Source organism: Terrapene carolina, unplaced genomic scaffold (assembly GCF_002925995.2).
Source record: "Terrapene carolina triunguis isolate 2854851 unplaced genomic scaffold, T_m_triunguis-2.0 Scaffold395, whole genome shotgun sequence".
NCBI lineage: Eukaryota > Metazoa > Chordata > Testudines > Emydidae > Terrapene > Terrapene triunguis.
Genome location: NW_020664746.1, coordinates 635,488 through 658,808, shown reverse-complemented (window position 1 = coordinate 658,808; position 23,321 = coordinate 635,488). Strand labels below are relative to the sequence as shown.

Sequence of the window (23,321 nt, the reverse complement as noted above, 5' to 3'; positions counted from 1 at the left end):
AGCTTTGGGTGGGGGAAAGAGGTGAAGTGAGAGGGAAGAGGATTACCCCCAGGCTGTCCTCCTAGGGCTCGCTATCATGAAGGGGGAGTTACCTTGGACTCCCCCATGGTTCCTGACGCCGGTGCAGGCACGGGATTATCCCAGGCTGTCCCCTGGTCTGTACCACGGTTAGAGATGTGTGTATGTACTGGGGCGCTATCCCGGAGTGCCCGAAGGCTTCTGCCAGTGGTGGAAACAGAGATGGGGTGATAGTCACCCCAGGCTGCCCACGCAGGCCGGGGCGGGGGCTGAGGGGTGTTGCCCCCAGGTCTATGGGCTGGGCAGGAGAGCGAGCGAGCGGCCGCGGAGACCCTCCCCGAGGCGGGTGCGTGGGGAGGCGGGCCAGGCGCAGCGCCGGGGCTGGAGGAGGAGGCGGGCCCAGGCGCGGCGCAGCGCTGCGGGGCGGGGCGGCCAGGGAGCAGGCGGCGGCGGCGGCGGCGGCTTCGGAGCCATCGCGCCTGCCCGGCCGGTGGCGGAGCTCGGGCGGGGAGCGACGGGTCTCCGGGCCGGGCGGGCCCCATGGGCGGGTGTGTGGGCTCCCATCACGACTCCTCGGGCAGCCTCAACGAGAACTCGGACGGCACCGGAGGTGAGAGGGGGCGGGGGCCGGGCGGGACTGCGCGGAGTCCCCCGTTCCCCAGCCCAGGGACCCCCTGGGCACCGCGGCACTCGGGCCTGAGGGGCTTTCCCGGGGGGGGGGTTCGCCATGCATCACCGCCCCTCCGGGGCCCCTCGCCCCCTGCCCGGGCCCTCCATCCCCTCCCCCGCTATTCAGGAAGGGGAGCCTGGCCCAGCCCCCCTCATCGTGCCGGCCCCTCAGCGCCCCCCAGGGGTACAGCCCCCTTCCCCCCAGGTACCCCGGTACCCCTCCCCCGCTCTCCCCGCCCGCCCCTCCGGGGCATCCCCGGGGCGAGCCTCGCCCCCTGCGCCTTCATTGCAACTTTCCTGAAGTCAGCTGCCATCAGCTGCCCGGCTCCGGGCCACTAGGGCAGGCAGGGGCGTGGGGAGAAAGCAGCCCAAGTCCCCGGCCCAGGCCGCGCACTCACTCTGCCTAGCCTCAGCGCTTTAGCTCCCCAGGAACCGCGGGAGCTTTTAAAAATGCCCCTCGGCTGCACAGTTCTGCGGGGTTGAAAAGGGCTTTGGGAGTGGTCCAGCTGGACCTAAACCCCCCCTTTCCCCTGCCTTGCTGGGAGGCCATCCCTGAGAACTTATGGAGGATTTTAAAATATGTGCAGATAAAAATAATAGAAATGAAACATTTTTGTCAGTGTTCAAAAAAAATTCAGCTTTCCTCTCCACTCCATACAAAGCCATAATTAGCCTAAAAGCCAATAGCAGACACTAGAAACTCTTCTTGATAACATGTGTCCTTTCAGTGGAGATCATGCTGCACTCAAAGCAGTGGGCTGATCAGAGAGGTGCCTTGTATTTTATTTAACTTGCATAGGTTTTTATCCTATAAAGTAATGTTTGAACTCCGTTCTCTGCCTGGGACTTACCCCCATTGTTTCAGTACATAGAAAATAATTTAGCTGTTGGGGATTATCTCCTGATTACTTTGCCTTTCTCTGCTTTCCAATAAAAGATGGACATTTCCCCCCAGTTTAAATTATTGGTACTAAATAGTCACTTTAGTAAAATTAAGTGCTGAAGCAGTGTATTTTATCTATCATGTTAGCTACATACCTGTTTAAACTGGGGGGGGGGGATAAATAGTCTCTGTACTTAACTACTTCACTTTTTTTTTTTTTTAGGAAAATATAAGATAGAAATATGACCTATTAGGTCACCTAAATCATCTCCCTGCCACTGCAACGTTGTTCTTGACACTATACTATGTATTGCTTCGTTTGGTCTTCTTTCAAATTACCCAAGTGATGGAGCATTTTTAGCAGCACTGTTGTTTTATATGTATTGCATAAAATATAAAAAGTACAGATCTTAAAACAACTTTTTGAAGCAGCTGCCTGCTCATTTTAGTGGCTCTTTGAACCATGTGTGTATCTTAAATAAACTCCTACTGTTTTTTTTAAAGCTGCATCAGATTTAGTGTCACAATTCCCATTAAAGTAAAAGGGAATTCGGTAGCTCTTTCCAAATCAACTCTTTTCAGACTTTAGGAGGGAAGTGAATAGACTAACAAATTTTTCAATACCAAACTAGCTGTGACCAGTTAACAAAGAATAGTAGAGTTTTTAGGAGGGTGGGGGGACAGGTTCATGTTGAAAGCCAAACAAGAAAATTTACAATAAAAAGCTGTCTTATAGCTTTTAATACTATTTACAGGGGGCCTGGATTTTTCAGCACATCCATGCAATGTCAGCCATTGTTTAGTAACTAAGCATTATGAAGTGAGGCAAGGTTGCAGAAACAGCCTTGACTCTGAATTTTCTCACTTTTATCTCACCTTTGATACTAGTGGATTAGATACAGTATCCACAAAATATGTTACAATTCTTCAGCAGAGAGTGTAATGCCATATCATTACACTCTCAATGGTAGTGTGTGAGGCAGGCAATTTCAATGGAATTGGTGAAGTTTAGTGTCCCAGATTTAGCTGGTAAGGACTTGCTTCTGCTTGCGGTTACACAGCATGCATCATTGTGTATTTTGGGGCAAATAGCCTATTGTGCATGGGTGCGTTAGCACAGCAACTGGATTTTCCAAGCCCATAATTGCAAACCACATATTGGAGGGCAGGCTCAAACTCTAAGGATTATGCACTCCGAGTCTGTTTCATGTAAATGATCTGATATTTCAATTGAACTATATGGGACTGAATGAAAATATATTTATAAACTACCTACTACTGTGTGTGTATTACCCTATTTTGAAATGTTAACTCATTTTTTTTAAAGTAGCTATAGTTAAGCTGAAAGTGCATCAAAATATGTTTTTAATATACCATAATTTACCAGTCACGATATCAAAGACCAACTTTTCTGACTCTTGGATCTAAAACTTTATAAAATGATGGTGGTAAATATAAAATCTGACTCGTGGTGTCTCAAGAGGATTTATGACTTGAGACATCTGACACTGAACTGGCCAAAGCAGTAGAGCATATAATATACATTAGAAGGGGGATGGGCTAAATCATCTAGTAGGTCATTTCTGTCTCTAATTTCAGATTCTGTGATCTAGTACAGTGTTATCCACCTTTCAGCTTGTTGCAAGTGACTAGGGCCATATCATAAACTCCAGGAAAATAGTTTAGAACCAAAACTTCAGTGTTAAATGCTGCATTGCCAGTGTCTGAAATGATGATGTGATCATTGTTTGTTGCAAAGCTTTATACCTTCTCCTAAAGAAAGGAAAAGTTGCTTCATGAACTAATATTACTAGTGATGAGACTGGTTAACCATGATGATAACCATGCTTGGTCCTGAAGGACTCTCAGAGCCAGATCTTGATCTCAGTTGCACCAGTCTGAATCTCTAATAATTCCAAGGAAGGTGATGGAATTTTGTTGGATTAAATCAGTGTAACTCAGATCAGAATCATCTCCTCCTGTAATCTCATGAGTTCTTCAAGCAATCACTAGCACTTTATATATCCATTGCTGCTCAGTGAAGTTGCTAAAATGGCTTGATCAAATACAGTTTCTTTCTCTTCTGATTTGCTGTAGAGCAATTAGCATACTTCAAGGTCAGCAAGATATTTAAATTAGCTGGTCCTTAGGGTAGATTCATTAAGACATGTGTGTTCATCTACACAATGAGCTGGCCAGAAATATTGGCACATGTCTCTTGTTTGTCATAAGTTATTCTGGAGTGCAGGCCTGAGGCCCACTCCTGCTCCCATTGACTTCAATAGGAGGAGCAGGCTCTTACTTAACAAAAATATCTGGTCATCAGCAGGCACTGCTGTGCCCATCCTACTGGAAGAGGAACGGTCTCCCCAGGCTAGCTCCAGCTTTTCAATTATTAGTACTTTTTTATAGTACTATAGTGTTATACAATACTTTATAACAGGGAAAAACAAGTATAAACAAAATTGCTGCTCCAAAATGCTTACTGTGTAAAAGCCAGCAGAGGTAAACAGAGTGATATGTGGTCATTACCATAGTCAGTCTTTGTGGAATGGGGGATTTCCAGGAGAATATGGAAGAAGAAAAGAAGGATGATTGATGTATACTAATTAGGACAGTACTCCATAAAAACCTATAAATTGATGTTCTCAGATTTCTCTTTGATATGCCTTGTTAAAGATTATGGTGAGCTTTTACAACCCTGGGCAATGTGGGTTGGTGAGAAAGTTCTCATCCCTAGCCACTCCATACTACAGGTTATTTGATCTGTTCAGATGTGCTGTCTTCCAATACATGGATCTGGGATTAAATAATGGAGGGCTTTACATTTTTGTGTCTGCTTTTAGGGTTTCTAAAGATCTGCACCAAATTATGTTCAGCTTGGTTCACCATTACATAAACATTCAGAAGAATTCTTTTTGCCAAAATGCTACATCTGGGTCCCATCCCCTCATGCGAGCTATTTATTTTACCTCCTATCCTTTGAAATTCCCTTTTCATTTTCTTCTGGTAAGTCTGTTAAATCTTTTCTGTTAGGCATTGTGCAATGTTAGTTTGTCTTGCCTTTCTTTTGCCTGCAAAGTTCAGCAAGACAGTTATTTGTATAGAGTGAAGAGAAGGCAAGAGATCCAACTTCTTGAAATATGGGCACCACAAGTCATTACATACTAAGTCTTTGGGCTGCAGCTGTCTCTCTGCTGCTGTTCTCTTTCTGACATGATGTTAGCCTACCCATTGGAGTTCTTGTCTTCTCCACTGGGGGAGAAAACTCCAGTAGTTGTGTTTTGACCTTTGTCTTCTCTCTTTTTGCCTCCAACTTGTGGTGGCAACAGGAACAAATAGAAGCAGGTGATTGCATGGTCAACTGGCGTACTGGGATAGCTGATTGTTCTGAGTGCAAATTCTTACTGCAGTGCTTAATATGATGCCATTGGCTCAAAAGCACTGGAAGGCCAATTACAGCCCTTGGTCTAAACTTTGTCCAACTATAGAAAAAACCATTTTAAAATATCTTTATTGGATGGTAGTGTAGCATTGCAGTGAGCACTTCTGTTTTGAGGTGACAATAAGTGCTTTCATAATGTTTGTTGAAGACTGACTATGGGAGTTCGCGTATTAAGTAGTCAGAGGTTTGTCTCTCACAGTCTAACCAATGCAGTAGCTCCAACCATGGCTAGCTTAGATTTTTTAAAAAAGGTCTATTGACTGAAAGGTCAGTAGCTTTTTGGTACACACCCTTTATATCAGAACCCAGGCAAAGGGTCCTCTACTTCCATATAATGTAATCTGGCTTGTTTTAGCTATTTATTTTAAGCCCTAAACTAGTGTATGCCAGTACATAGTACATTTGTTTTGTATTGCTATCTAAGAAAAAAGTGCTTACTTCAGCATTCTCTACACTGTGTACCAGGTATATTTTTGTAAGAGATGGTCTTGAATTCAAAGCTGATGTATACTGTTGGCTTTCATCATACTTTTTGGAATGTCATTTTCTTTGTGAATTTTGTGAAAATATAGTATAAAAGTTTTACTTTTAAAAGCTACATAGTAAGAAAAGTTTAAACATGAACTGACATTTTTTATAATTTGCCCTAGATCTGTCATAAGAATGTTGTGGAAACTGTACAACAGTCAGTATGTCAGAGATTTGTACCGAAATCAGTCTAACATTTATTGTTCAGATAGCCTAGAACTCCTGATTTCCAGGGGTGCTGAGCATCCACACAACACCAGTTGAAACCAATGGCATCTGCAGTTGCTGTGCATAGCACTTCTGAAATCAGGCTCTAAACATTTTTCTTTTGAAGTATAAGTGTCATTTTAACAAACTAATGGGCCAGATTAGGTTTATGCAGTTGCTTCAGTATCACTTCAGTCTTGTTTCACCAAGTGAAATAAGGTGTCATCTCTTCTGTCAATAGAAGCAGACTAATTAATGCAACTGTTCTTTTCATTTGCTTGTTTGCATCATTCCCCTCCCCCAGTAATTGTTTGAGTTCAGTTACTGATTGGAGTATAGAAATAAGCAAATGCTTGATTACTCTATTTGGCGTTTCCAGTGCTACATGCAGCAAAATCCTCCACCGCTGAATATTAAGTAAATATAATAAATTAAACATTAGTGGTGCATTAAAGATTTATGACTGTAGTAGATATGGAGAGAAGGTATCACAATTAGTATTCTGTTCCTGTGAATTGAATTTTCAAAAGGATTGATCCCTTTTTATTACAGCAAAGAATATTTTTTTCCTTCATAGCAATGTTGAGTAATATTTTGAGTCACAAGTTGCAACACAGTTCATGTAGTTAACGAGAACTCCACCAGGATAGTGCTCCAAACATCATAGTAAAGTGGTAATAGCTCAAGTCTTGCTCAGGTAATTTAGCTAAGAAAAATTATATGGACTTTCTGGCAAAAGGAATTATTGTAAAGATTTTTTTAAGGAAGGTGAAATGCTGCATGTTGGAAGTTAGTGGTTTGAGTACTTGTGAAATGTTTCCCAAGAAATAAAAATCTGATTTCAAAAGTAAACTGGGTCACTTCCCACACAATTTTTTTTGCAAGTGGAAAAAGGGTTCTAGATAGCTAAAGCTGATCTGGCATTGTAGTTTAAAATCAAGCTTCCAAAAATTCCTTTTATCTAATGTCCTTGTTTAAAATGAAATAATTAAAAAAAACCCAAACCTACCCTTAAGCAGTGTTTGCTTTTTATAAGCTAAGAAGGATTGAAGTACTTGAGAGATCTTATGTATAAAAGAATTTCCAGTCTCTCTCATGAACTCATCATACATTTTGTATAAAAAGTCAGTTAAGTTCTTAAGCAATTGTTTTTCATTTCCTATCTCTACTTCCCTAAAACTCATACTCTTTTGATGTAATGGCTTAAGTTTTCTCTTAATTACTTTATAGGATGACTGTTTTGCAACCTATGAAGACCCGCTATATAAAGCCACAAATTAATTGTTCACCGAAGTTGCATGTCCCCAAGTTGCTGTCTCGTCAGATTCAGGATGGGTATATCTACACTGTGTTTTAAAACCTGGGCAGTGAGTCTCAGAGCCCAAGTCTGTAGACTTGAGCTCACACTGTGGCTCTAAAAACAGCGGTGTAAATGTTTCAGCTCAGGCTCTGAAGCCCATGGAGGTGAACGTCTGCACTGCTGTTTTTAGCGCCATTGCACGAGCCTGAGTCTGTAGATTCAGACTGAGACTCACTGCTGCAGTTTTAAAACAGAGTAGACATAGCCAATAACTTCTTGAGCATGACCTGACGCAATACCCTTTCCTCCTGCAGTGAGTTGTTGCCTGATCTGTAGGTTGCATATTAGTTACATTGATTCTTTAGTAATCCCCAATCAACACTCTGTGGTTTGGCAGGGTCTCATCAGGAGATCAGGCCTAGAGTTATTAAAATTACTATTAATGTGGGAACCCTGGTGTGCACAGGAGCAACACTCACACTGAAGAAAAACCTTTTGAATTTGCAATAGTTTTTATTAACTCAATAAAAGCACAGATGCTCCAACCCAAACAAGTAGGTAAATATACTACAGAATTGTCCATACATCCAGCATTGGAGCAATCATACACTCACATCATCCTTTTGGAGACTAGAATTGATGGTCCACAAAGATCTTATCCTATATCTGGCATGCCAAAAGATCCCAACTGCTTAGGCCATGGTTTACCTTACTGTAGGGTTGGTGGCCCCGGTAAATATTCATAAGGATGTCCAGCCTCTTTGGTCCATAACTAAATTTCCTCACCCTGATAATGCTGGGATATTCTGATATTATAGGTTAATATATTAGTTACTTCAAACTTATTAGCATATAGATCAGTGGTTACTAAGGCAATCTTGCAGTTCAACTTCTGCTGATGTTCCTATACTAAAATAACCAAACGTGCATTAATTGGTATTTTGCGGTTACCTATCAGCAGTTTAGTCATACTTATCACAGAATTCTGTCTTATGCTGTCTTGTGATTTAAGGTTGCTCCTGGTTAAACTACTTGTGCAAAAGCTTTATAGGTCTTGTATCTATATGTTGAGCTATTGTCTTATAGGGTCAGGTCTGTAGGCTTCATGCATTACTGCCTTATACCTATATCTTATCAAGCAAATCTCTGTTATAGGCTCTAGAGGCAATCCCCAGTTCTCCTCTGTTCTTCATAGCTTTTCCAAGCATTACTCAGAGTGAAACTGGACATAGAGGTTGGTTTCATGGCTAATATTAAGACCCTGGCCGAGGACTCCTAAAAGGGGTTGGATAAGGTGGCAGAGACTCTCCTCCAAGACTGAGAAGATCTTTCCACTTTGATGGTGAAGGAGGAATGTTTGTGATGGAAGGGAGCTGTCTCCCAGCAGCCAAAGATTTTCAGGAGGGCCTTCACATTTATCAGATATATATACTAGAAGGATGTGTATATTTGAGAGAACTCTTGATCCACCCTCATCTTGGGGGGAGGGGAAGCAAATTATGTACTAGTATCATATGATTAAATACTTTCCAATACTGCTAAATAGCAGCTATCAAAGTTAGATATTTTAAAATCAGCAGATCCAGGTAACTTTTATCCCAGATTTTTAAAAGACCTGGCTGAAGAGCTCTCTAACCATTCATGTTAATCTCAGTAAGTCTTGGAACACTGGGGAAGTTCCAGAGGACTAGAAGAAAGCTACTATGCCACTATTTAAAAATGGAAAATGGGATGACCCAGGTAGCTCTAGGCCTGTTAGACTGACATCAATCCCAGGCAAAATAATGGAGCACCTGATAACTGGTTTCCTTTCATAAAGAATTAAGGGAGAATAATATAATGCCAATCAACATGAGTTTATGCAAAATAGGTCTTGTCTAACTAACTTGATATGTTTTGATGAGAACCGATTTGTTGATAAAGGTAATAGTGTTCATGTAATATACTTACACTTCTGTAAGGCATTTGACTTCGTACCACACAACAGCTTCATTAAGAAACTAGAACAATACAAAATCAACATGGCACATAGTGAATGGATTAAAAACTAGTTAAATGATAGGTCTCAAAATGTAATTATAACCAGGGTAACATGGTCAAATAGATGTTTCAAGTGGGATCTTGCAGGGATTAGTTCTTTGCCCTACATTGCTTAATATTTTTTATCAATGATTTTGTGGAAAAATCCCATATAATCATTACTGAGTAATCCGCAAATGACTCAAATTGGGGAATTGGTAGATAATGAAGAGGACCGGTCACTGATACCAAGCAATCCAGCCTGCTCTGTAAGCTGCCCACAAATGAATTTGCATTTTAATATGGCCAAATATAAAGTTAATCATCTAGGAACAAAGAATGCAGGCCATTCCTACAGGATAGGGGATTCTATTCTGGGAAGCAGTGAGTCTGAAAAAGACTTTGGGGCCCTGGTGGATAATCAGTTGAATATGAGCTTCCGTTGCAACAATGTGGCCAAAAGGGCTAATGTAATCCTTGGATGTGTAAACAAGGGAATGATTGAATAGGAGTACGGACATTACATTACCTCTGTATTTGGTACTGGTGCGACCACTACTGGAATATGGTGTCCAGTTCTGGTGTCCACAAATCAAGGAGGTTGTTGATAAATTGGAGAGGGTTCGGACAAGAGCCCTGAGAATCAGTAAAGGATTGGAATACATGCCTTCTGGTGAAAAACTTAAGGAGCTCAATCTAATTAGCTCATCAAAAAGAAAGTTATGGGGTGGCTTGATCACAATCTAAACACCTACAAGGGGAACAGAAATTTGATAATGAGGGCTCTTTAGTCTAGTAGAGAAAGATAGAACAAGATCAAATGGCTAGAACTTGAAACTAGATGAATTCAGACTAAAAATAAGACACAACTTTTTAATAACTATTGGACTATCTTAGCAAAGATTGTAGTGGATTCTCCATCATTGGAGATTTTTAAATCAAGATTGGATGTTTTTCTAAAATATGTTCCATCTCAAGCACAGCTATTGGACTTGAAACAGGAATTAATACAAGGAAATCCTATGCCCTGTATTATACAGGTCAGACTAGTCAATCACAATGATTTCTTCTGGCCTTAAAAACCTATTAATCTTTCCTGTCTGCTTAGGGCTAGCAAGTGGCTAGGATGTAATTCAAGACCTGAAAGATTTATACTGTGACTTTTCTCCAATTGTAGCAATCCTATATTTCTGTTAATGGGAGTTGAATTAGTGACATTTGAAAAAGCTAAATTTCATAAATACACGCTAATTAAAATGGAACTCCATATTGGACTCCAAACTCCCGATCCCTACATTATAGGAATAGAGTTGCTGAACTTGTAATATAATCTTAATTGACATCTTCTTATTTTTGAACACTACAGCTAGGAATTTTCACATGCTGAAAGTCTGCTGACCAGAGCTACAGGTTGCTTTATGTATATATTTGGCTTTTAAAGTCGTCTTTGTTTTATATACCAAAAATATACTATTTTTATTTACTTACAATGATAATGATAAGCATTTGGCATTTATATTGTGACTTTGCAGACAGAGATTTGGCACAGCTGGTGAATCTGCTTGTCAGGAGCTAACACACAGGGACTGTTCAGCTAAATTCTCTGTGGAATTGGCTATACCACAGCAGCAGATTTTCATAGTGGTTGGATACTGTCACATGACATCACTCTGCATAAGAACCCAGTGAACAAGGCAGTCCTCAAAATAACCCTAAGTCTAAAGCGAAAAGGTGTGAAATGACCCATTGCATGAGCACAAGGAAGGAAAAAACCTGGAGTCACTGACTCCACTACCTCTGCCTAGAATGGTTGTTGAATGAGACATTTAAACTGTAACTGGAGACCTGAAAGAGTGAGGAATCTGCTCTCTCTCTGTTATCTGGCTGAAACCTAAGACTAAGAGAAGGAAAGTGACTTTCTCTGCCTGGGACAGTAGACCAATAAAATGCTTTTTGTTCCTTTTCGTCGTTGTTCTGTCTCAAATACCAAAAAAAAAAAAAAAAAAGTGTCATCAAACCATCATTGACATTTCACTGTCACTTCCCAAAAATCAGCATGTGCAACAGTTAAGGTTTCAAGAACAGCTTTAACTCTTTCACTTTGCAAAGCCTCTATTTTATGGACTGTGCTTTAAAATGCACTGTGTAGTTTGATATTTGACTACCTTGAACTGTATACAATAAAATATTCACGAGGTCTGAAGTGGTCAACTTAATGTTGCAGTTGGAACATTAACTTTGCATTTCCTGATTTTTGCTAACCATAGACCTGATCCTGCAGCCATTACTCACTTTAGTTCTCTTCTATTCCTGACTTTAGTGGGACTACTACTTCTCAAGTGAGTAATGGCTAAAGGATGTGGCTGTGCAAGCTGAATGACACACTTTGCTTTTAATTTCCTGGTTTTCTTAAACATACCTAAGGCAGCATGAACACGTATATTGCTCCAAATGCTGAAGAGACTGTAACTTTTTAAGCTACCTTACTTTCTAAGGCCTTGTCTACACGAAAGGGAAAAGTCAATCTAAGCTACGCCATTTGAGTTATGTGAATAGCGTAACTCAAATCGACGTAGCTTAAAACTTCTTACCGCGGGGTCCACACTACGTGACGGGAGATGCTCTCCCATCGACGCCTCTTACTCTTCTCGATCGGGTGGACTACAGGAGTCAACGGGAGAGCTATCGGCAGTTGATTTAGCGGGTCTTCATTAGACCCGTTAAATCAACCGCTGAGGCATCGATTGCCGCTGTGTTGATCCTCCGGTAGGTGTAGACCAGCCCTAGTGAGCTAAGTACCCTAATGCCCTGAAATCTTAGAGTAGTGTGAAATTTTGAGGCACTGTAAATTCTGAATGCAAGTGCAGAAACAGCTAATTACATATGCCAACAAGGGTGCATTTATTAATTTACTTGAGCTGTCTTAAGACCTTATGGCCTTTTAAAGTCTGTTTACAGCAGAAACTGCACACAAAGTGCAAACACTGACTGAACAAAACTTTCTACTACACATGTGTAGTAGCTAACTTTCAGATCATATTTTTTTTCCAGAATTGAGAGTGGAATGGCTGACTTCTCAATGAGAGCTTACCAGCAAAACTTCAAATTGTGGCTGTTTTGAAGTTATCTATGCGAGGGCCATGGTTGCAGTTTTTTAAAGGGTTAAAGTGTAAATTTTTCCTTCTCTTCTATAAAAGTCTAATATGACCAGGGATTTTGATGAAGCTTAAAAAAAAAAAAATCCTGCTATGCTGAAGTTTCCATACTTGGTAATTTGCCTCAAAAGATGATTTTTTAAAAAAAGGAATAACTGCACAATGAAGTTTATAATAGAAACTGTTTTTAGCCCTACAAGTTGCCTGCTATAATAAGATGACTACCAAAGAACTAAATAAGGTATTCATTCTGTAAACTTTTTCAAATGAATACAGTCAGTAGCAGAGAATTTTTGTAATGGAGCAGATATTATTATTGGAGTTAGAGCAGAGAATCCTCTACACAAAGACTGGAATTTGAAAACTTAATTTGCAAGCTTACTCTGTAAAAAGGAAAAGTTTTATTAAAGGGTGGGGGGGGGGAGAGAGAGAACGAACACGAACTGTCCTCTGGTTTCTCACAGTTTTAAGTGTGAGAGAAGGCGGGTTTTCAAATAACAATAACAAAGAGGAGAGCTTGGGCTTCTCTCAATGAGAGGGTGTTCAGAAAAAAAAATCTGAGGTTAAAATGTTGATAGCCTATGATATAATGTTGTATATAGTGTGGAATGATGCCATGCAATCTTAATAAATAGGAGAACATTGAGCTATGATGTATCTGTTGGATCTACTATTATTGGCACTTAGAACTATTATTTATAGAGAAATTGACAGTTTGGCCAACGTATTAATAGGAAGAAAATTTTCACCTTTACACAGCAAGGAGGTGCCCATCCTCTGAGAATACTCTCAAGGATAAAATTGTGTCAGGATTAGGGTACAGCAGTACAATACAGGCACTTCTTATAGAAAGTTTGTTACCTTTGTATATTTAAAATAGAACCACAAAGCTAAATATCTGGCGCACATACTGTGAGCTGAGGGCACTCTAGATTCTGTTTGCCAGAAGTTGGGAATGAGCAACAGGGGATGGATCACTTGATGATTACCTGTTCTGTTCATTCCCTCTCGGGCAGCTGGCACTGGCCACTGTTGGAAGACAGGATACTGGGCTAGATGGACCTTTGGTCTGACCCAGTAGGGCCATTCTTATGCTCTTATGAAAGAGAATAATTTGTTTTGTCACTTTTTTTTGCTGAAGAACTACCATCCTCTGAGTTGTCTGTGTGAGTAAATATAGTTTCTTTTAAAAGAGAGTGCCTATGAATTAGTGGAGTGTACCAGCAGTGGGTGAGTAACATCATACCAACTGGTTTGGATTCATCAACATCCTAATATCTGCACAAACAAATGAGTCCTTTGGAAGACTGGGAATTCCTGGATAATGGCCCTCTGGTGAGGAGGTAAATTATTTATAATGAAAATTGCTAATCCACAAACCTTGTATTTCTTTCATAAAATACTTCTTGGCAAAGGCATAAAATGTTGCATAAGTCTGGTACACTGGACTTCATAATTCTTACAAAATATTTTCAAGTGCATTTACTTGTACATAATTAAGTATAATTAAACCACAAATGTCCAACTAAATGAACAAAACATTTTGATGCAGCATTTGTGATAATGGGATTCCATTGAAGTCAGTGGGACTACTCATGTTCATCTTTGCAGGGTCAGTATCTTGCTCACTGTTACAATGAGTGTCTGTAATATCAGGGTTAGTAAGATTCTATTGTGAATACAGAGTCAGGTCACTTTCAGCTAAGCTGAAAAGGGAAAATGTAAGACATGACTACTCAGATATTTGAAGCCTATTTTAAGATTTTTAACATGTACTTTTATAGACTGCTACCATAGGTGGAGTCTCCAGTTCTAGTAATCATGGCCCCCAAGTCCACATATCTCTCAACATTTTAAAAATAGGCCCATATTGAGCTGTTGCTCACCCTGACCCACCACTTTAACAAGTGACTTAGTACAAAGGTTAGTCTGACCTTTAATTCGTGTTCATCTCCATTACGTTGTCCTCATATGCCATCCTTTTTTCCTTTAAGCATTTCCTTACTGTATGTTCCCTGTCTCTCATCCTTAATTCTTTGTGCTATCACTACCCTTTCTTGAGATCTCTTCAGCTAATATGGAACCTTCTTATGCCAGCATTTGGTGCTACGCCCTATTAGGGATGTCGTCAGAACTTCCTGCTCACTGTAATAATAAAAACAATTTTTTGTACTGTATATCAAATTCATTAGATATATTATGTGTGCTGGACAGGTAATTGAATGATAGAGTTGCAGGTCCCAGCTGTGCTCTGGCATTTTGGAGAGGAAAAAAAAAAAAAACAGCTGCTGCTTTTTTTAGTGCAAGTTGTCAAATATCTATTAAAACAATACTTATGTAAAATGCTGTAGCATATTTGTGAGTGCCATCTCTAAGGTCTTTTCCTTGTTTTGCTTAATAAAATACACAGCAGTATTTGGTGAAGTAAAGTTGTAGGAGGGCTTCAAAGGAATGCATATTTCTACAAATACAGAGAGTAGCATGGTAACAAATTTGCCGACTTAGAGTAGGTTCTATAATGTGCTTATCACTGTCAGATTTATCAGTGTTTGCCAACGTTGTGTAATGAATATTTTATTTTTGTAAATTGTGTCCTATTCAGTTCTTCTTGTTTCAGATGTATACTTCTCCATGTTGCTGTCCAAATGCAAAACTAATTCTGTATCCAGAACAGTTCAAAGATGGCAATCCTAAAGCTGAATATGTGTTGTAAATGACTACTTGATTGGCTAAGTCCACATGCTTTAATCTGGTCATATATTGTACTCGCTCGTGCTGATGGTACATAAGCAGCATTCCATAGGTCTCCTAGTCCAACTGAAACAGACAAATACATTCATTGTACCTGTCCCAAACGCTTTGAGTGCTACGTTGTAGTCAAAACTTAAGCATGGTCTTTAAAAATAACTCAAGCTCGCTTTTTGGTTTTGAATGAAATGCCTTCAGGCTAGAGAGGGAGGGAAGGCAAATTGCAATCTTGCAGCTGTTCTGGCAATAGAATCACTTTGGCATTTGTAGAGACAGGGAATGGATATTAAAATTTGATAATACATGGAAATACTAAGAAATTAATGCACTTTAGATCCAAATAAGCCTCTAACTTTTATAAACACTCTCGATACATTAGACACTTTAGAAGACCACTTTTTTTCTTAAGTGCTGCATGATTCATAAAACACACAAAAGGATTATTTTTCTATTGAAGCCAAATGAATTGTATTTCCCATTTGGGGAGTTAATGCCCTTATCTAAATGAATTGATTCCTTGCAAAACCTTTTTTCTGCTTTCTTAAAAACAAACTTTGAGAGTGCTGTTGCCCAGATCTCTCTCTCAGGCCTGGTCTACACTACGAGTTTAGGTCGACTTTAGCCGCGTTAAATCGACTTAAGCCTGGACACGTTTACACTACGAAGCCCTTTCTGTCGACTTAAAGGGCCCTTTAAACCGGTTTCCTAACACCACCTCGACAAGGGGATTAGCGATAAAATCGGCCTTAGGGGGTCGGAATTGGGTTAGTGTGGACGGAATTCGACATTACTGGCCTCCGGGAGCTATCCCACAGTGCTTCATTGTGACCGCTCTGGACAGCACTCTCATCTCAGATGCACTGGCCAGGTAGACAGGAAAAGCCCCGCGAACGTTTGAATTTCATTTCCTGTTTGCTCAGCGTGGAGAGCACAGGTGACCATGCAGAGCCCATCAGCACAGGTAACCATGATGGAGTCCCAGTCCCAGTCCCAGGATCGCAGAAGAGCTCCAGCCTGGACCGAACGGGAGGTACAGGATCTGATCGCCATCTGGGGAGATGAAGCAGTGCTCGCCGAACTCCGAAACAGTAAAAGAAACGGCAAAACATTAGAAAAGATCTCCAAGGCCATGAAGGACAGAGGCCATAACAGGGACGCGCGGCAGTGCCGCGTGAAAATTAAGGAGCTAAGGCAAGCCTACCACAAAGTCAGAGACGCAAACGGAAGGTCCGGGGCAGAGCCGCAAACATGCCGCTACTACGCGGAGCTGCATGCCATTCTAGGGCGTGCAGCCACCACTAGCCCAAGCGTGTTCTATGAGTCCCTCTCTGCAAACGGGGAAGCGGGTTCGGCGGACGAGGAAGATGAGGATGGAGAGAACATAGATAGCTCACAGCAGCAAGGAAGCGGAGAAACCAGTTACCCCAACAGCCAGGATATGTTTGTCACCCTGGACCTGGAAACAGTAACCCCCGAACTGACCCAAGACCCTGAGGGCACACAGGGGACCTCTGGTGAGTGTACCTTTGCAAAAATTACACATGGTTTAAAAACAAGCGTGTTTAATGATTAATGATTAATTTGCCCTGGCAATCGCGGCCAGTACAGCTACTGGAAAAGTCTGTTAACGTGTATGGGGATGGAGCGGAAATCCTCCAGGGACATCTCCAGAAAGCTCTCCTTCATGTACTCCCAAAGCCTTTGCAAAAGGTTTCTGGGGAGGGCTGCCTTATCCCGTCCGCCATGGTAGGACACTTTACCACGCCAGGCCAGTAGCACGTAGTCTGGAATCATTGCATAACAAAGCATGGCAGCGTATGGTCCCGGTGTTTGCTGGCATGCAGACAACATCCATTCCTTATCGCTCTTTGTTATCCTCAGGAGAGTGATATCATTCACGGTCACCTGGTTGAAATGGGGCAATTTTATTAAGGGGACATTCAGAGGTGCCCCTTCCTGCTCTGCTGAACAGAAATATTCCCCGCTGTTAACCACGCGGTGGGGGGGAGGGGTGAAGTGACCATCCCAGAGAATTGGGTGTGAGGGGGAGGGGAGTTAGTTGGGTTTGTGCTGCATGTTAAACCTGAAATCGCAGCCCCTCCTTTTACATTGCAAACCCATTTTAAATGGCACGGGTGCTTGGTATGGGAAATGAGGGCAGAACTGTTTGAAACCATCCCCACATGTTAAGAAGGTTAAAAAAGCCCAAAGACTATATGTCTTACCATGGCTGCCTGCAAGCTGAAATCTGTGTCCTGGCACTGCGTGAGTGATCTCTCACACCAAACCAGGAGACTCTCAATATAAGAGGAAAAATGCGACCTTGTAACGAAAGCACATGTGCTGTGTGATGTTGTGAACAGCAAAATCTAACGTGAAAGAGTCTACCCATTGTTCTCTAAAATGTATCTTTTTTAACAACCTCTCCCTTCTCCACCAGCTGCAAATCTTACTCCTTCGCAGAGGCTAGTGAATATTCGAAGAAGGAAGCGAAGGACACGTGACGAAATGTTTACTGAACTTCAGACTGCCTCCCACGCTGACAGAGCACAGCTGAATGCGTGGAGGCAGTCAATGACTGATTTTAAAAAAGCCCAATATGAGCGAGAGGAGAGGTGGCGTGCTGAATCGCGGGCTGAAGAGGAGAAGTTGCGTGCTCAAGAGGAGAAGTTGCGTGCTGAAACGCGGGCTGAAGAGGAGAGGTGGCGTCAACTTGTAATCAGAAAGCAAGAGTCGATGCTCCGGCTGCTGGAGCATCAAAGTGATATGCTCCTGCGTATGGTTGAGCTGCAGGAAAGGCAGCAGGAGCAGAGAACGCCGCTACAGCCCCTCTGTAACCAGCAGCCTTCCCCAAGTCCCATTGCCTCCTCACCCAGACGCCCAAGAACACGGTGGGGGGGCCTTCGGCCACCCACTCACTCCACCCTAGATGATTTCCAGTGCAATAAGTTTTAAAGTTTTAAATTGGAGTGTGTCCTGTTCCTTCCCTCCTCCCCCACCCATCCCGGGCTACCTTTCCAATTATCCCCCTAGTTGTGTGCTGAAGTAATAAAGAATGCATGAATGTGAAGCAACAATGACTTTATTGCCTCTGCAAGTGGTGCTCGAAGGGGGGAGGGTAGTAGGGGAGGGTGGGGTGGTTGGTTTGCAGGGAAGTAGAGTTAACAGGGTGGTGGGGGAGGGTCAGAGGGTTCATCAAGGAGCAACAAACAGAAGTTTCACTCCGTAGCCTGGCCAGTCACAAAACTGGTTTTCAACGCTTCTCTGATGCGCACCGCGCCCTGCTGTGCTCCTCTAACCGCCCTGGTGTCTGGCTGCGCGTAATCAGCGGCCAGGCGATTTGCCTCAACCTCCCACCCCGCCATAAATGTCTCCCCCTTACTTTCACATATATTGTGGAGCGCACAGCAAGCGGCAATAACAATGGGGAGATTCTTTTCGCTAAGGTCTGAGCGAGTCAGTAAGCTGCGCCAGCGCGCTTTTAAACGGCCAAATGCACATTCCACCACCATTCGGCTCTTGCTCAGCCTGTAGTTGAACAGGTCCTGACTACTGTCCAGGCTGCCTGTGTACGGCTTCATGAGCCATGGCATTAAGGGGTAGGCTGGGTCCCCAAGGATCACGATAGGCATTTCAACATCCCCAATGGTTATTTTCTGGTCCGGGAAGAAAGTCCCTTCCTCCAGCTTTCGAAACAGAAGAGACTGCCTGAAGACGCGAGCATCATGTACCCTTCCCGGCCAGCCCACGTTGATGTCGGTGAAACGTCCCTTGTGATCCACCAGGGCTTGCAGCAGCATTGAAAAGTACCCCTTGCGGTTTATGTAGTCGGCGGCTTGGTGCGCCGGTGCCAAGATAGGGATATGGGTTCCGTCTATGGCCCCACCACAGTTTGGGAATCCCATTGCAGCAAAGCCATCCACTATGGTCTGCACGTTTCCCAGAGTCACTACCCTTGATATCACCAGGTCTCTCATTGCCCTGGCAACTTGGATCACAGCAGCCCCCACAGTAGATTTGCCCACTCCAAATTGATTCCCGACTGACCGGTAGCTGTCTGGCGTTGCAAGCTTCCACAGGGCTATCGCCACTCGCTTCTCCACTGTGAGGGCTGCTCTCATCCTGGTATTCTGGCGCTTCAGGGCAGGGGAAAGCAAGTCACAAAGTTCTATGAAAGTGCCCTTACGCATGCGAAAGTTTCGCAGCCACTGGGCATCGTCCCAGACCTGCAACACGATGCGGTCCCACCACTTTGTGCTTGTTTCCCGGGCCCAGAATCGGCGGTCCACGGCATGAACCTGCCCCAGTAACACCAAGATTTCCACATTGCTGGGGCCTGTGCCTTGTGAGAGGTCCATGTCAATTTCCTCATCACTATCGTCGCCGCGCTGCAATCGCCTCCTCCTCAGCTGGTCCTGGTTTGGCTTTGGCATGTCCAGGAGGCTCTGCATGTTTTCCAGGACAATGCGCGTGGTGTTCATAGTGCTCAGAATTGCCGCGGTGATCTGAGCGGGCTCCATGATCCCAGTGCTGGCTATGGCGTCTGGTCTGAAAAAAGGCGCGAAAGTAGTATCTGACGGACCAGGGGAAGAAGGGAGGGAGGGAGAGAGGGAGGGAGGGGCGAGTGACACCGCGTACAGGTACAGGGAATTAAAATCAAGAAAGGTGGCTTTGCATCAGGGAGAAACACAAACAACTGGCACACAGAATGCCCCCCCCCCAAGATTGAACTCAAAAGCCTGGGTTTAGCAGGAGGGAGGGGGGAAGCAAATGAATGGAGAATAAATCTATTTTTTACATCTTAAGACGACGGTGCAGCATGACTGATAGCCCTTGGCATTTTCTGGGTGCTTGGCAGCAAATACTGGGCGCTTGGCAGTAAGCCTTCAGGTCTATTGCACGATCTGATTCCCACTGCAATATGACAATGATGGGTACCAATCATAATATGCTATCTACTGCCCAAAAGGCAAGGGGTTGCTGCTGTGTAGCAATCTAGCCCCACGTCTGCCAGCCCCATGTCTGCCAGCACCCAGATCGCCATCGGCCTCTTCTGGGTGCTTAGCAGACAATACTGGGCACTTGGCAGAAAATAGCATGCTACGACTCTGCTAACATGCAATGATCCAACAGGGCGCCTGGCAGAAAATAGCATACTACGACTGATAACCATCATTGTCTGCCCGGGTGCCCATGATCGACAGCCACTGCAGTACGACGACGACGGATACCAGTCGTAATAAACCATCTTCTACCAAAAGGCAAGGGGCTGGTGCAATGCAGCACCACGGCTGCCAGCCCCACAGCTGCCTGCACCCAGATCGCCAATGAAGGCTACCAGTCATGCTGCACCGTCTACCGCCAAAAGGCAGTAAGCTGCTGCTGCTGTTTAGCAATGCAGTCCCACGTTTGCCGGCACCCGGAAGAGATATGGTGACGGTAAGCTGAGCTGAGCGGGCTCAATGCTTGGCGTGGTATGTTGTCTGCACAGGTAACCCAGGTAAAAAGGCGCGAATCTATTGTCTGCCGTTGCTGTGACGGCGGGGGAGGGGCCTGACGCAATGTACCCAGAACCCCTCGCGGCACTGCTTTGCATCATCCGGGCATTGCGATCTCAACCCATAATTCCAATGGGCGCCGGAGGCTCCGGGAACTGTGGGATAGGTACCATAGTGCAATGCGCCGGAAGTCGACGCTAGCCTCGGTACTGTGGACGCGGTCCGCCGACTTCATGCACTTAGAGCATTTTAGGTGGGGACACACACAATCGGCTGCATACAACCGGTTTCTATAAAACCGGCTTCTATAAATCCGACCTAATTCTGTAGTGTAGACATAGCCTCAGAAGAGAGGGCATTATACGAATAATTCTTGCATCCATCAGCATCCAAGTCCAGTATTTTAATATCTCCTCGTTGCTCTTTCTCATAAAAGGAACAATTGCTTAAATGTACTTTCCAGAGCTGGCTTGTGGGAGGGGAGGGGGCTCAGAATTTTGAAAGGCCTTTTTTCTTCCTGTGGGGTTATCATATTGTGGTTACTTTAAAGATTCTATCCTATTTATCTTACTCAGAATTATGTCTTTTGTTGAAATGCACTTTCCATGTTTTCCTCAGTGGAGGTTGTAAATATATCAGTAGGATGATCAGGTTTTTTTCCATAGAATCAAAGTTTGGAAGGCATGCATATGAGTATTACACTGAATGTATTTGTTTTCATATAACTGCAAGTGTTGAATGCATTCTGAAGGTTGGTAGTCATGTGCTGCATTTGCCATCTGGAGCTTCTGGATCTAGCAAGTCAACTATACTGGCTATACCAGACTTAGGCCAGTTTTGTCACTCATGCTGAGCCCTTTTATTTTTATGATTAAAAGATACATGTTTGACACAGGTGACAATTTAGAACAAAGTGTATTGCAAGTTGAGAAATGTTGTTGAGGTTAGCTGTTTTAACTGGCACCCAGTGGGTAGATGAAAGCTGCTTGGGCTCTCTCTGATCTCTTCCTCCCCTTCTTATGATGTTTGGGCCAGGTAGCTCTAACCTAAGGAGAAATCTGACTTCTGATGTTTGAGTACCTTGCTATTGCTCTTATAAGTAATCCTAAATGGGCAAGACAATAATATAAACCGTTCCAAAGTTTACTGTCTTTGGAGCAGGACAGTGCCTCATTCCCGTGTCAGTTCTCACTGGAGACTATCAGCTTCATAGTCCTGTAGCTTGATATTGTAACTGCTCACAAGAACCCCCATCGCTAATTATAATATTCTTAAAAATAAAAAACGGACTTGCGCATGTTCTGTCTCACTGGAAACTGAATAATAATGGTCAGGTACACCGACAATGTTTTAGTATGTCTAGGGGAAAGAAGAGCAGTGTTCTTTCGAGCAATTGGATCTAGGTAAAAGCTCATATCTTCTGATTAAATGATCATACTAGGGTTTTTTGGATTTTTTGTAGCTGGAGGTGCAAAATAGAACTTTATTTGGGGTAGTGTTGGTATCCAGAAGAGGGAAGAGTATCACAAACTGGTTTCAAATATGAGGAATCTTTCTTTTTTAAATCACTAAAATGTGCTGGGTTTCATTAAGAGGGAAATGATGCATTCTTAAAGACTGCTGTCATCTGCAATTGCTTTAGTTTCATTAACAGAGAATTCCAAACACAGTGTGTGTTCAGTAAGGACTTTCTCCAAACCTAGTAACAGAGGGGGAATGTTGCCTTTGCACATGGACCCAAAATGGAATGTCACCCTTCTGCCGAGCAGTTGCAGGTGTTGGGACCTTGCTGGTTGGGTTCCTGTTAGAAGAGGGTTTCCCAGTGATGGCAATCTGGAATATATTCATAGTTAACTCATTTTATTTGCAGATTTACACCTGTTTTGGAAGAGGTGCTCACAAACGGCAGGCCGGCTGGCAATCTCCTCTTTCAGAGCTCTCAGCTCAAACAGGGATGACTGGTTCTGCCTGAGGAATGGATTAGGAGATTAAGGGAAAGTATACTCTCCCTTACTGTTTACCACAGCTCTCCCAAAGCAGTGCATCAGAAAACCAAGCACTTCTCCAAAGATTGAACAATGCTCTTATGCTAAGAACAACTCTTAATAATATGTAACAGCACTGTTTTATGACTCCTGAACAAAGAGCTACCTTAGAAATGTTTAAAATTTATTGACCATACATTTCTTTTGGTATGGTCTTCTGAGATGGCTCAATGGGCAGAATCAAATTGCTTACTCCATGGAACATGTCTCTGAATATACCTTAGGAATATGAGTGTGCACCACTTTTTTGTACACCAGTAGCTACTTTTCTCTACTGATTGTATCTGGGAAACTAGCGCACTTCAAAATGGCACAAATGAAAGTGACCAACCTTAATATTTATCAACTTACATGTTTTACACACAGATGTAGTGGGAAACTCCTGATGGGAGTTAATACCTTGTATTTGTATCCCGCCCTGTGTGTAAGAGTGAGGTGGGAAAAGATTCCAGTTCCCCTGGGGAAGAAAAATATAATTAAAGCCCTGTTAATTTCCTTGCTTGCTGTGACTATTTGCATCGTTTGCAAACTGCTATGAGGAGAGTCTTGTTCTGACTTAACATTTTTAAGTAGTCACTAGTTCATAGCTGAGAACTGTACTATTATCAGGCTTGTGTAAGGCCTTCAAATTTGAAACAGTGTTGCAGAAAATCAAATAGCATTGGAAGGGGAACCTTCTGTGTTATCTAGTTCAACAGCTTCCATCAAGCAGAGAAGACTCCATATTAGAAATTCCACCAATTGATCTGATCTTGATTTCACTCTTGAGTTAGTGACCCTTTAACTGATTAGACAATCTGATTGTT

At 42.9% G+C, this 23,321-nt stretch overlaps 1 protein-coding gene across 1 annotated transcript in view; it reads left to right on the top strand.

The window, feature by feature from the left end:
* Nucleotides 1-553: 553 nt before the first annotated feature.
* UBTD2 (ubiquitin domain containing 2) overlaps nucleotides 554-23,321 on the top strand; it is a 109,796-nt gene continuing 87,028 nt past the window's right edge. The window contains exon 1 of the mRNA XM_024199333.3: nucleotides 554-628. Within this exon, the coding sequence (XP_024055101.1) occupies nucleotides 559-628 (70 nt within the window). The 5' untranslated portion in view covers nucleotides 554-558. The remainder of the gene's footprint in view (nucleotides 629-23,321) is intronic.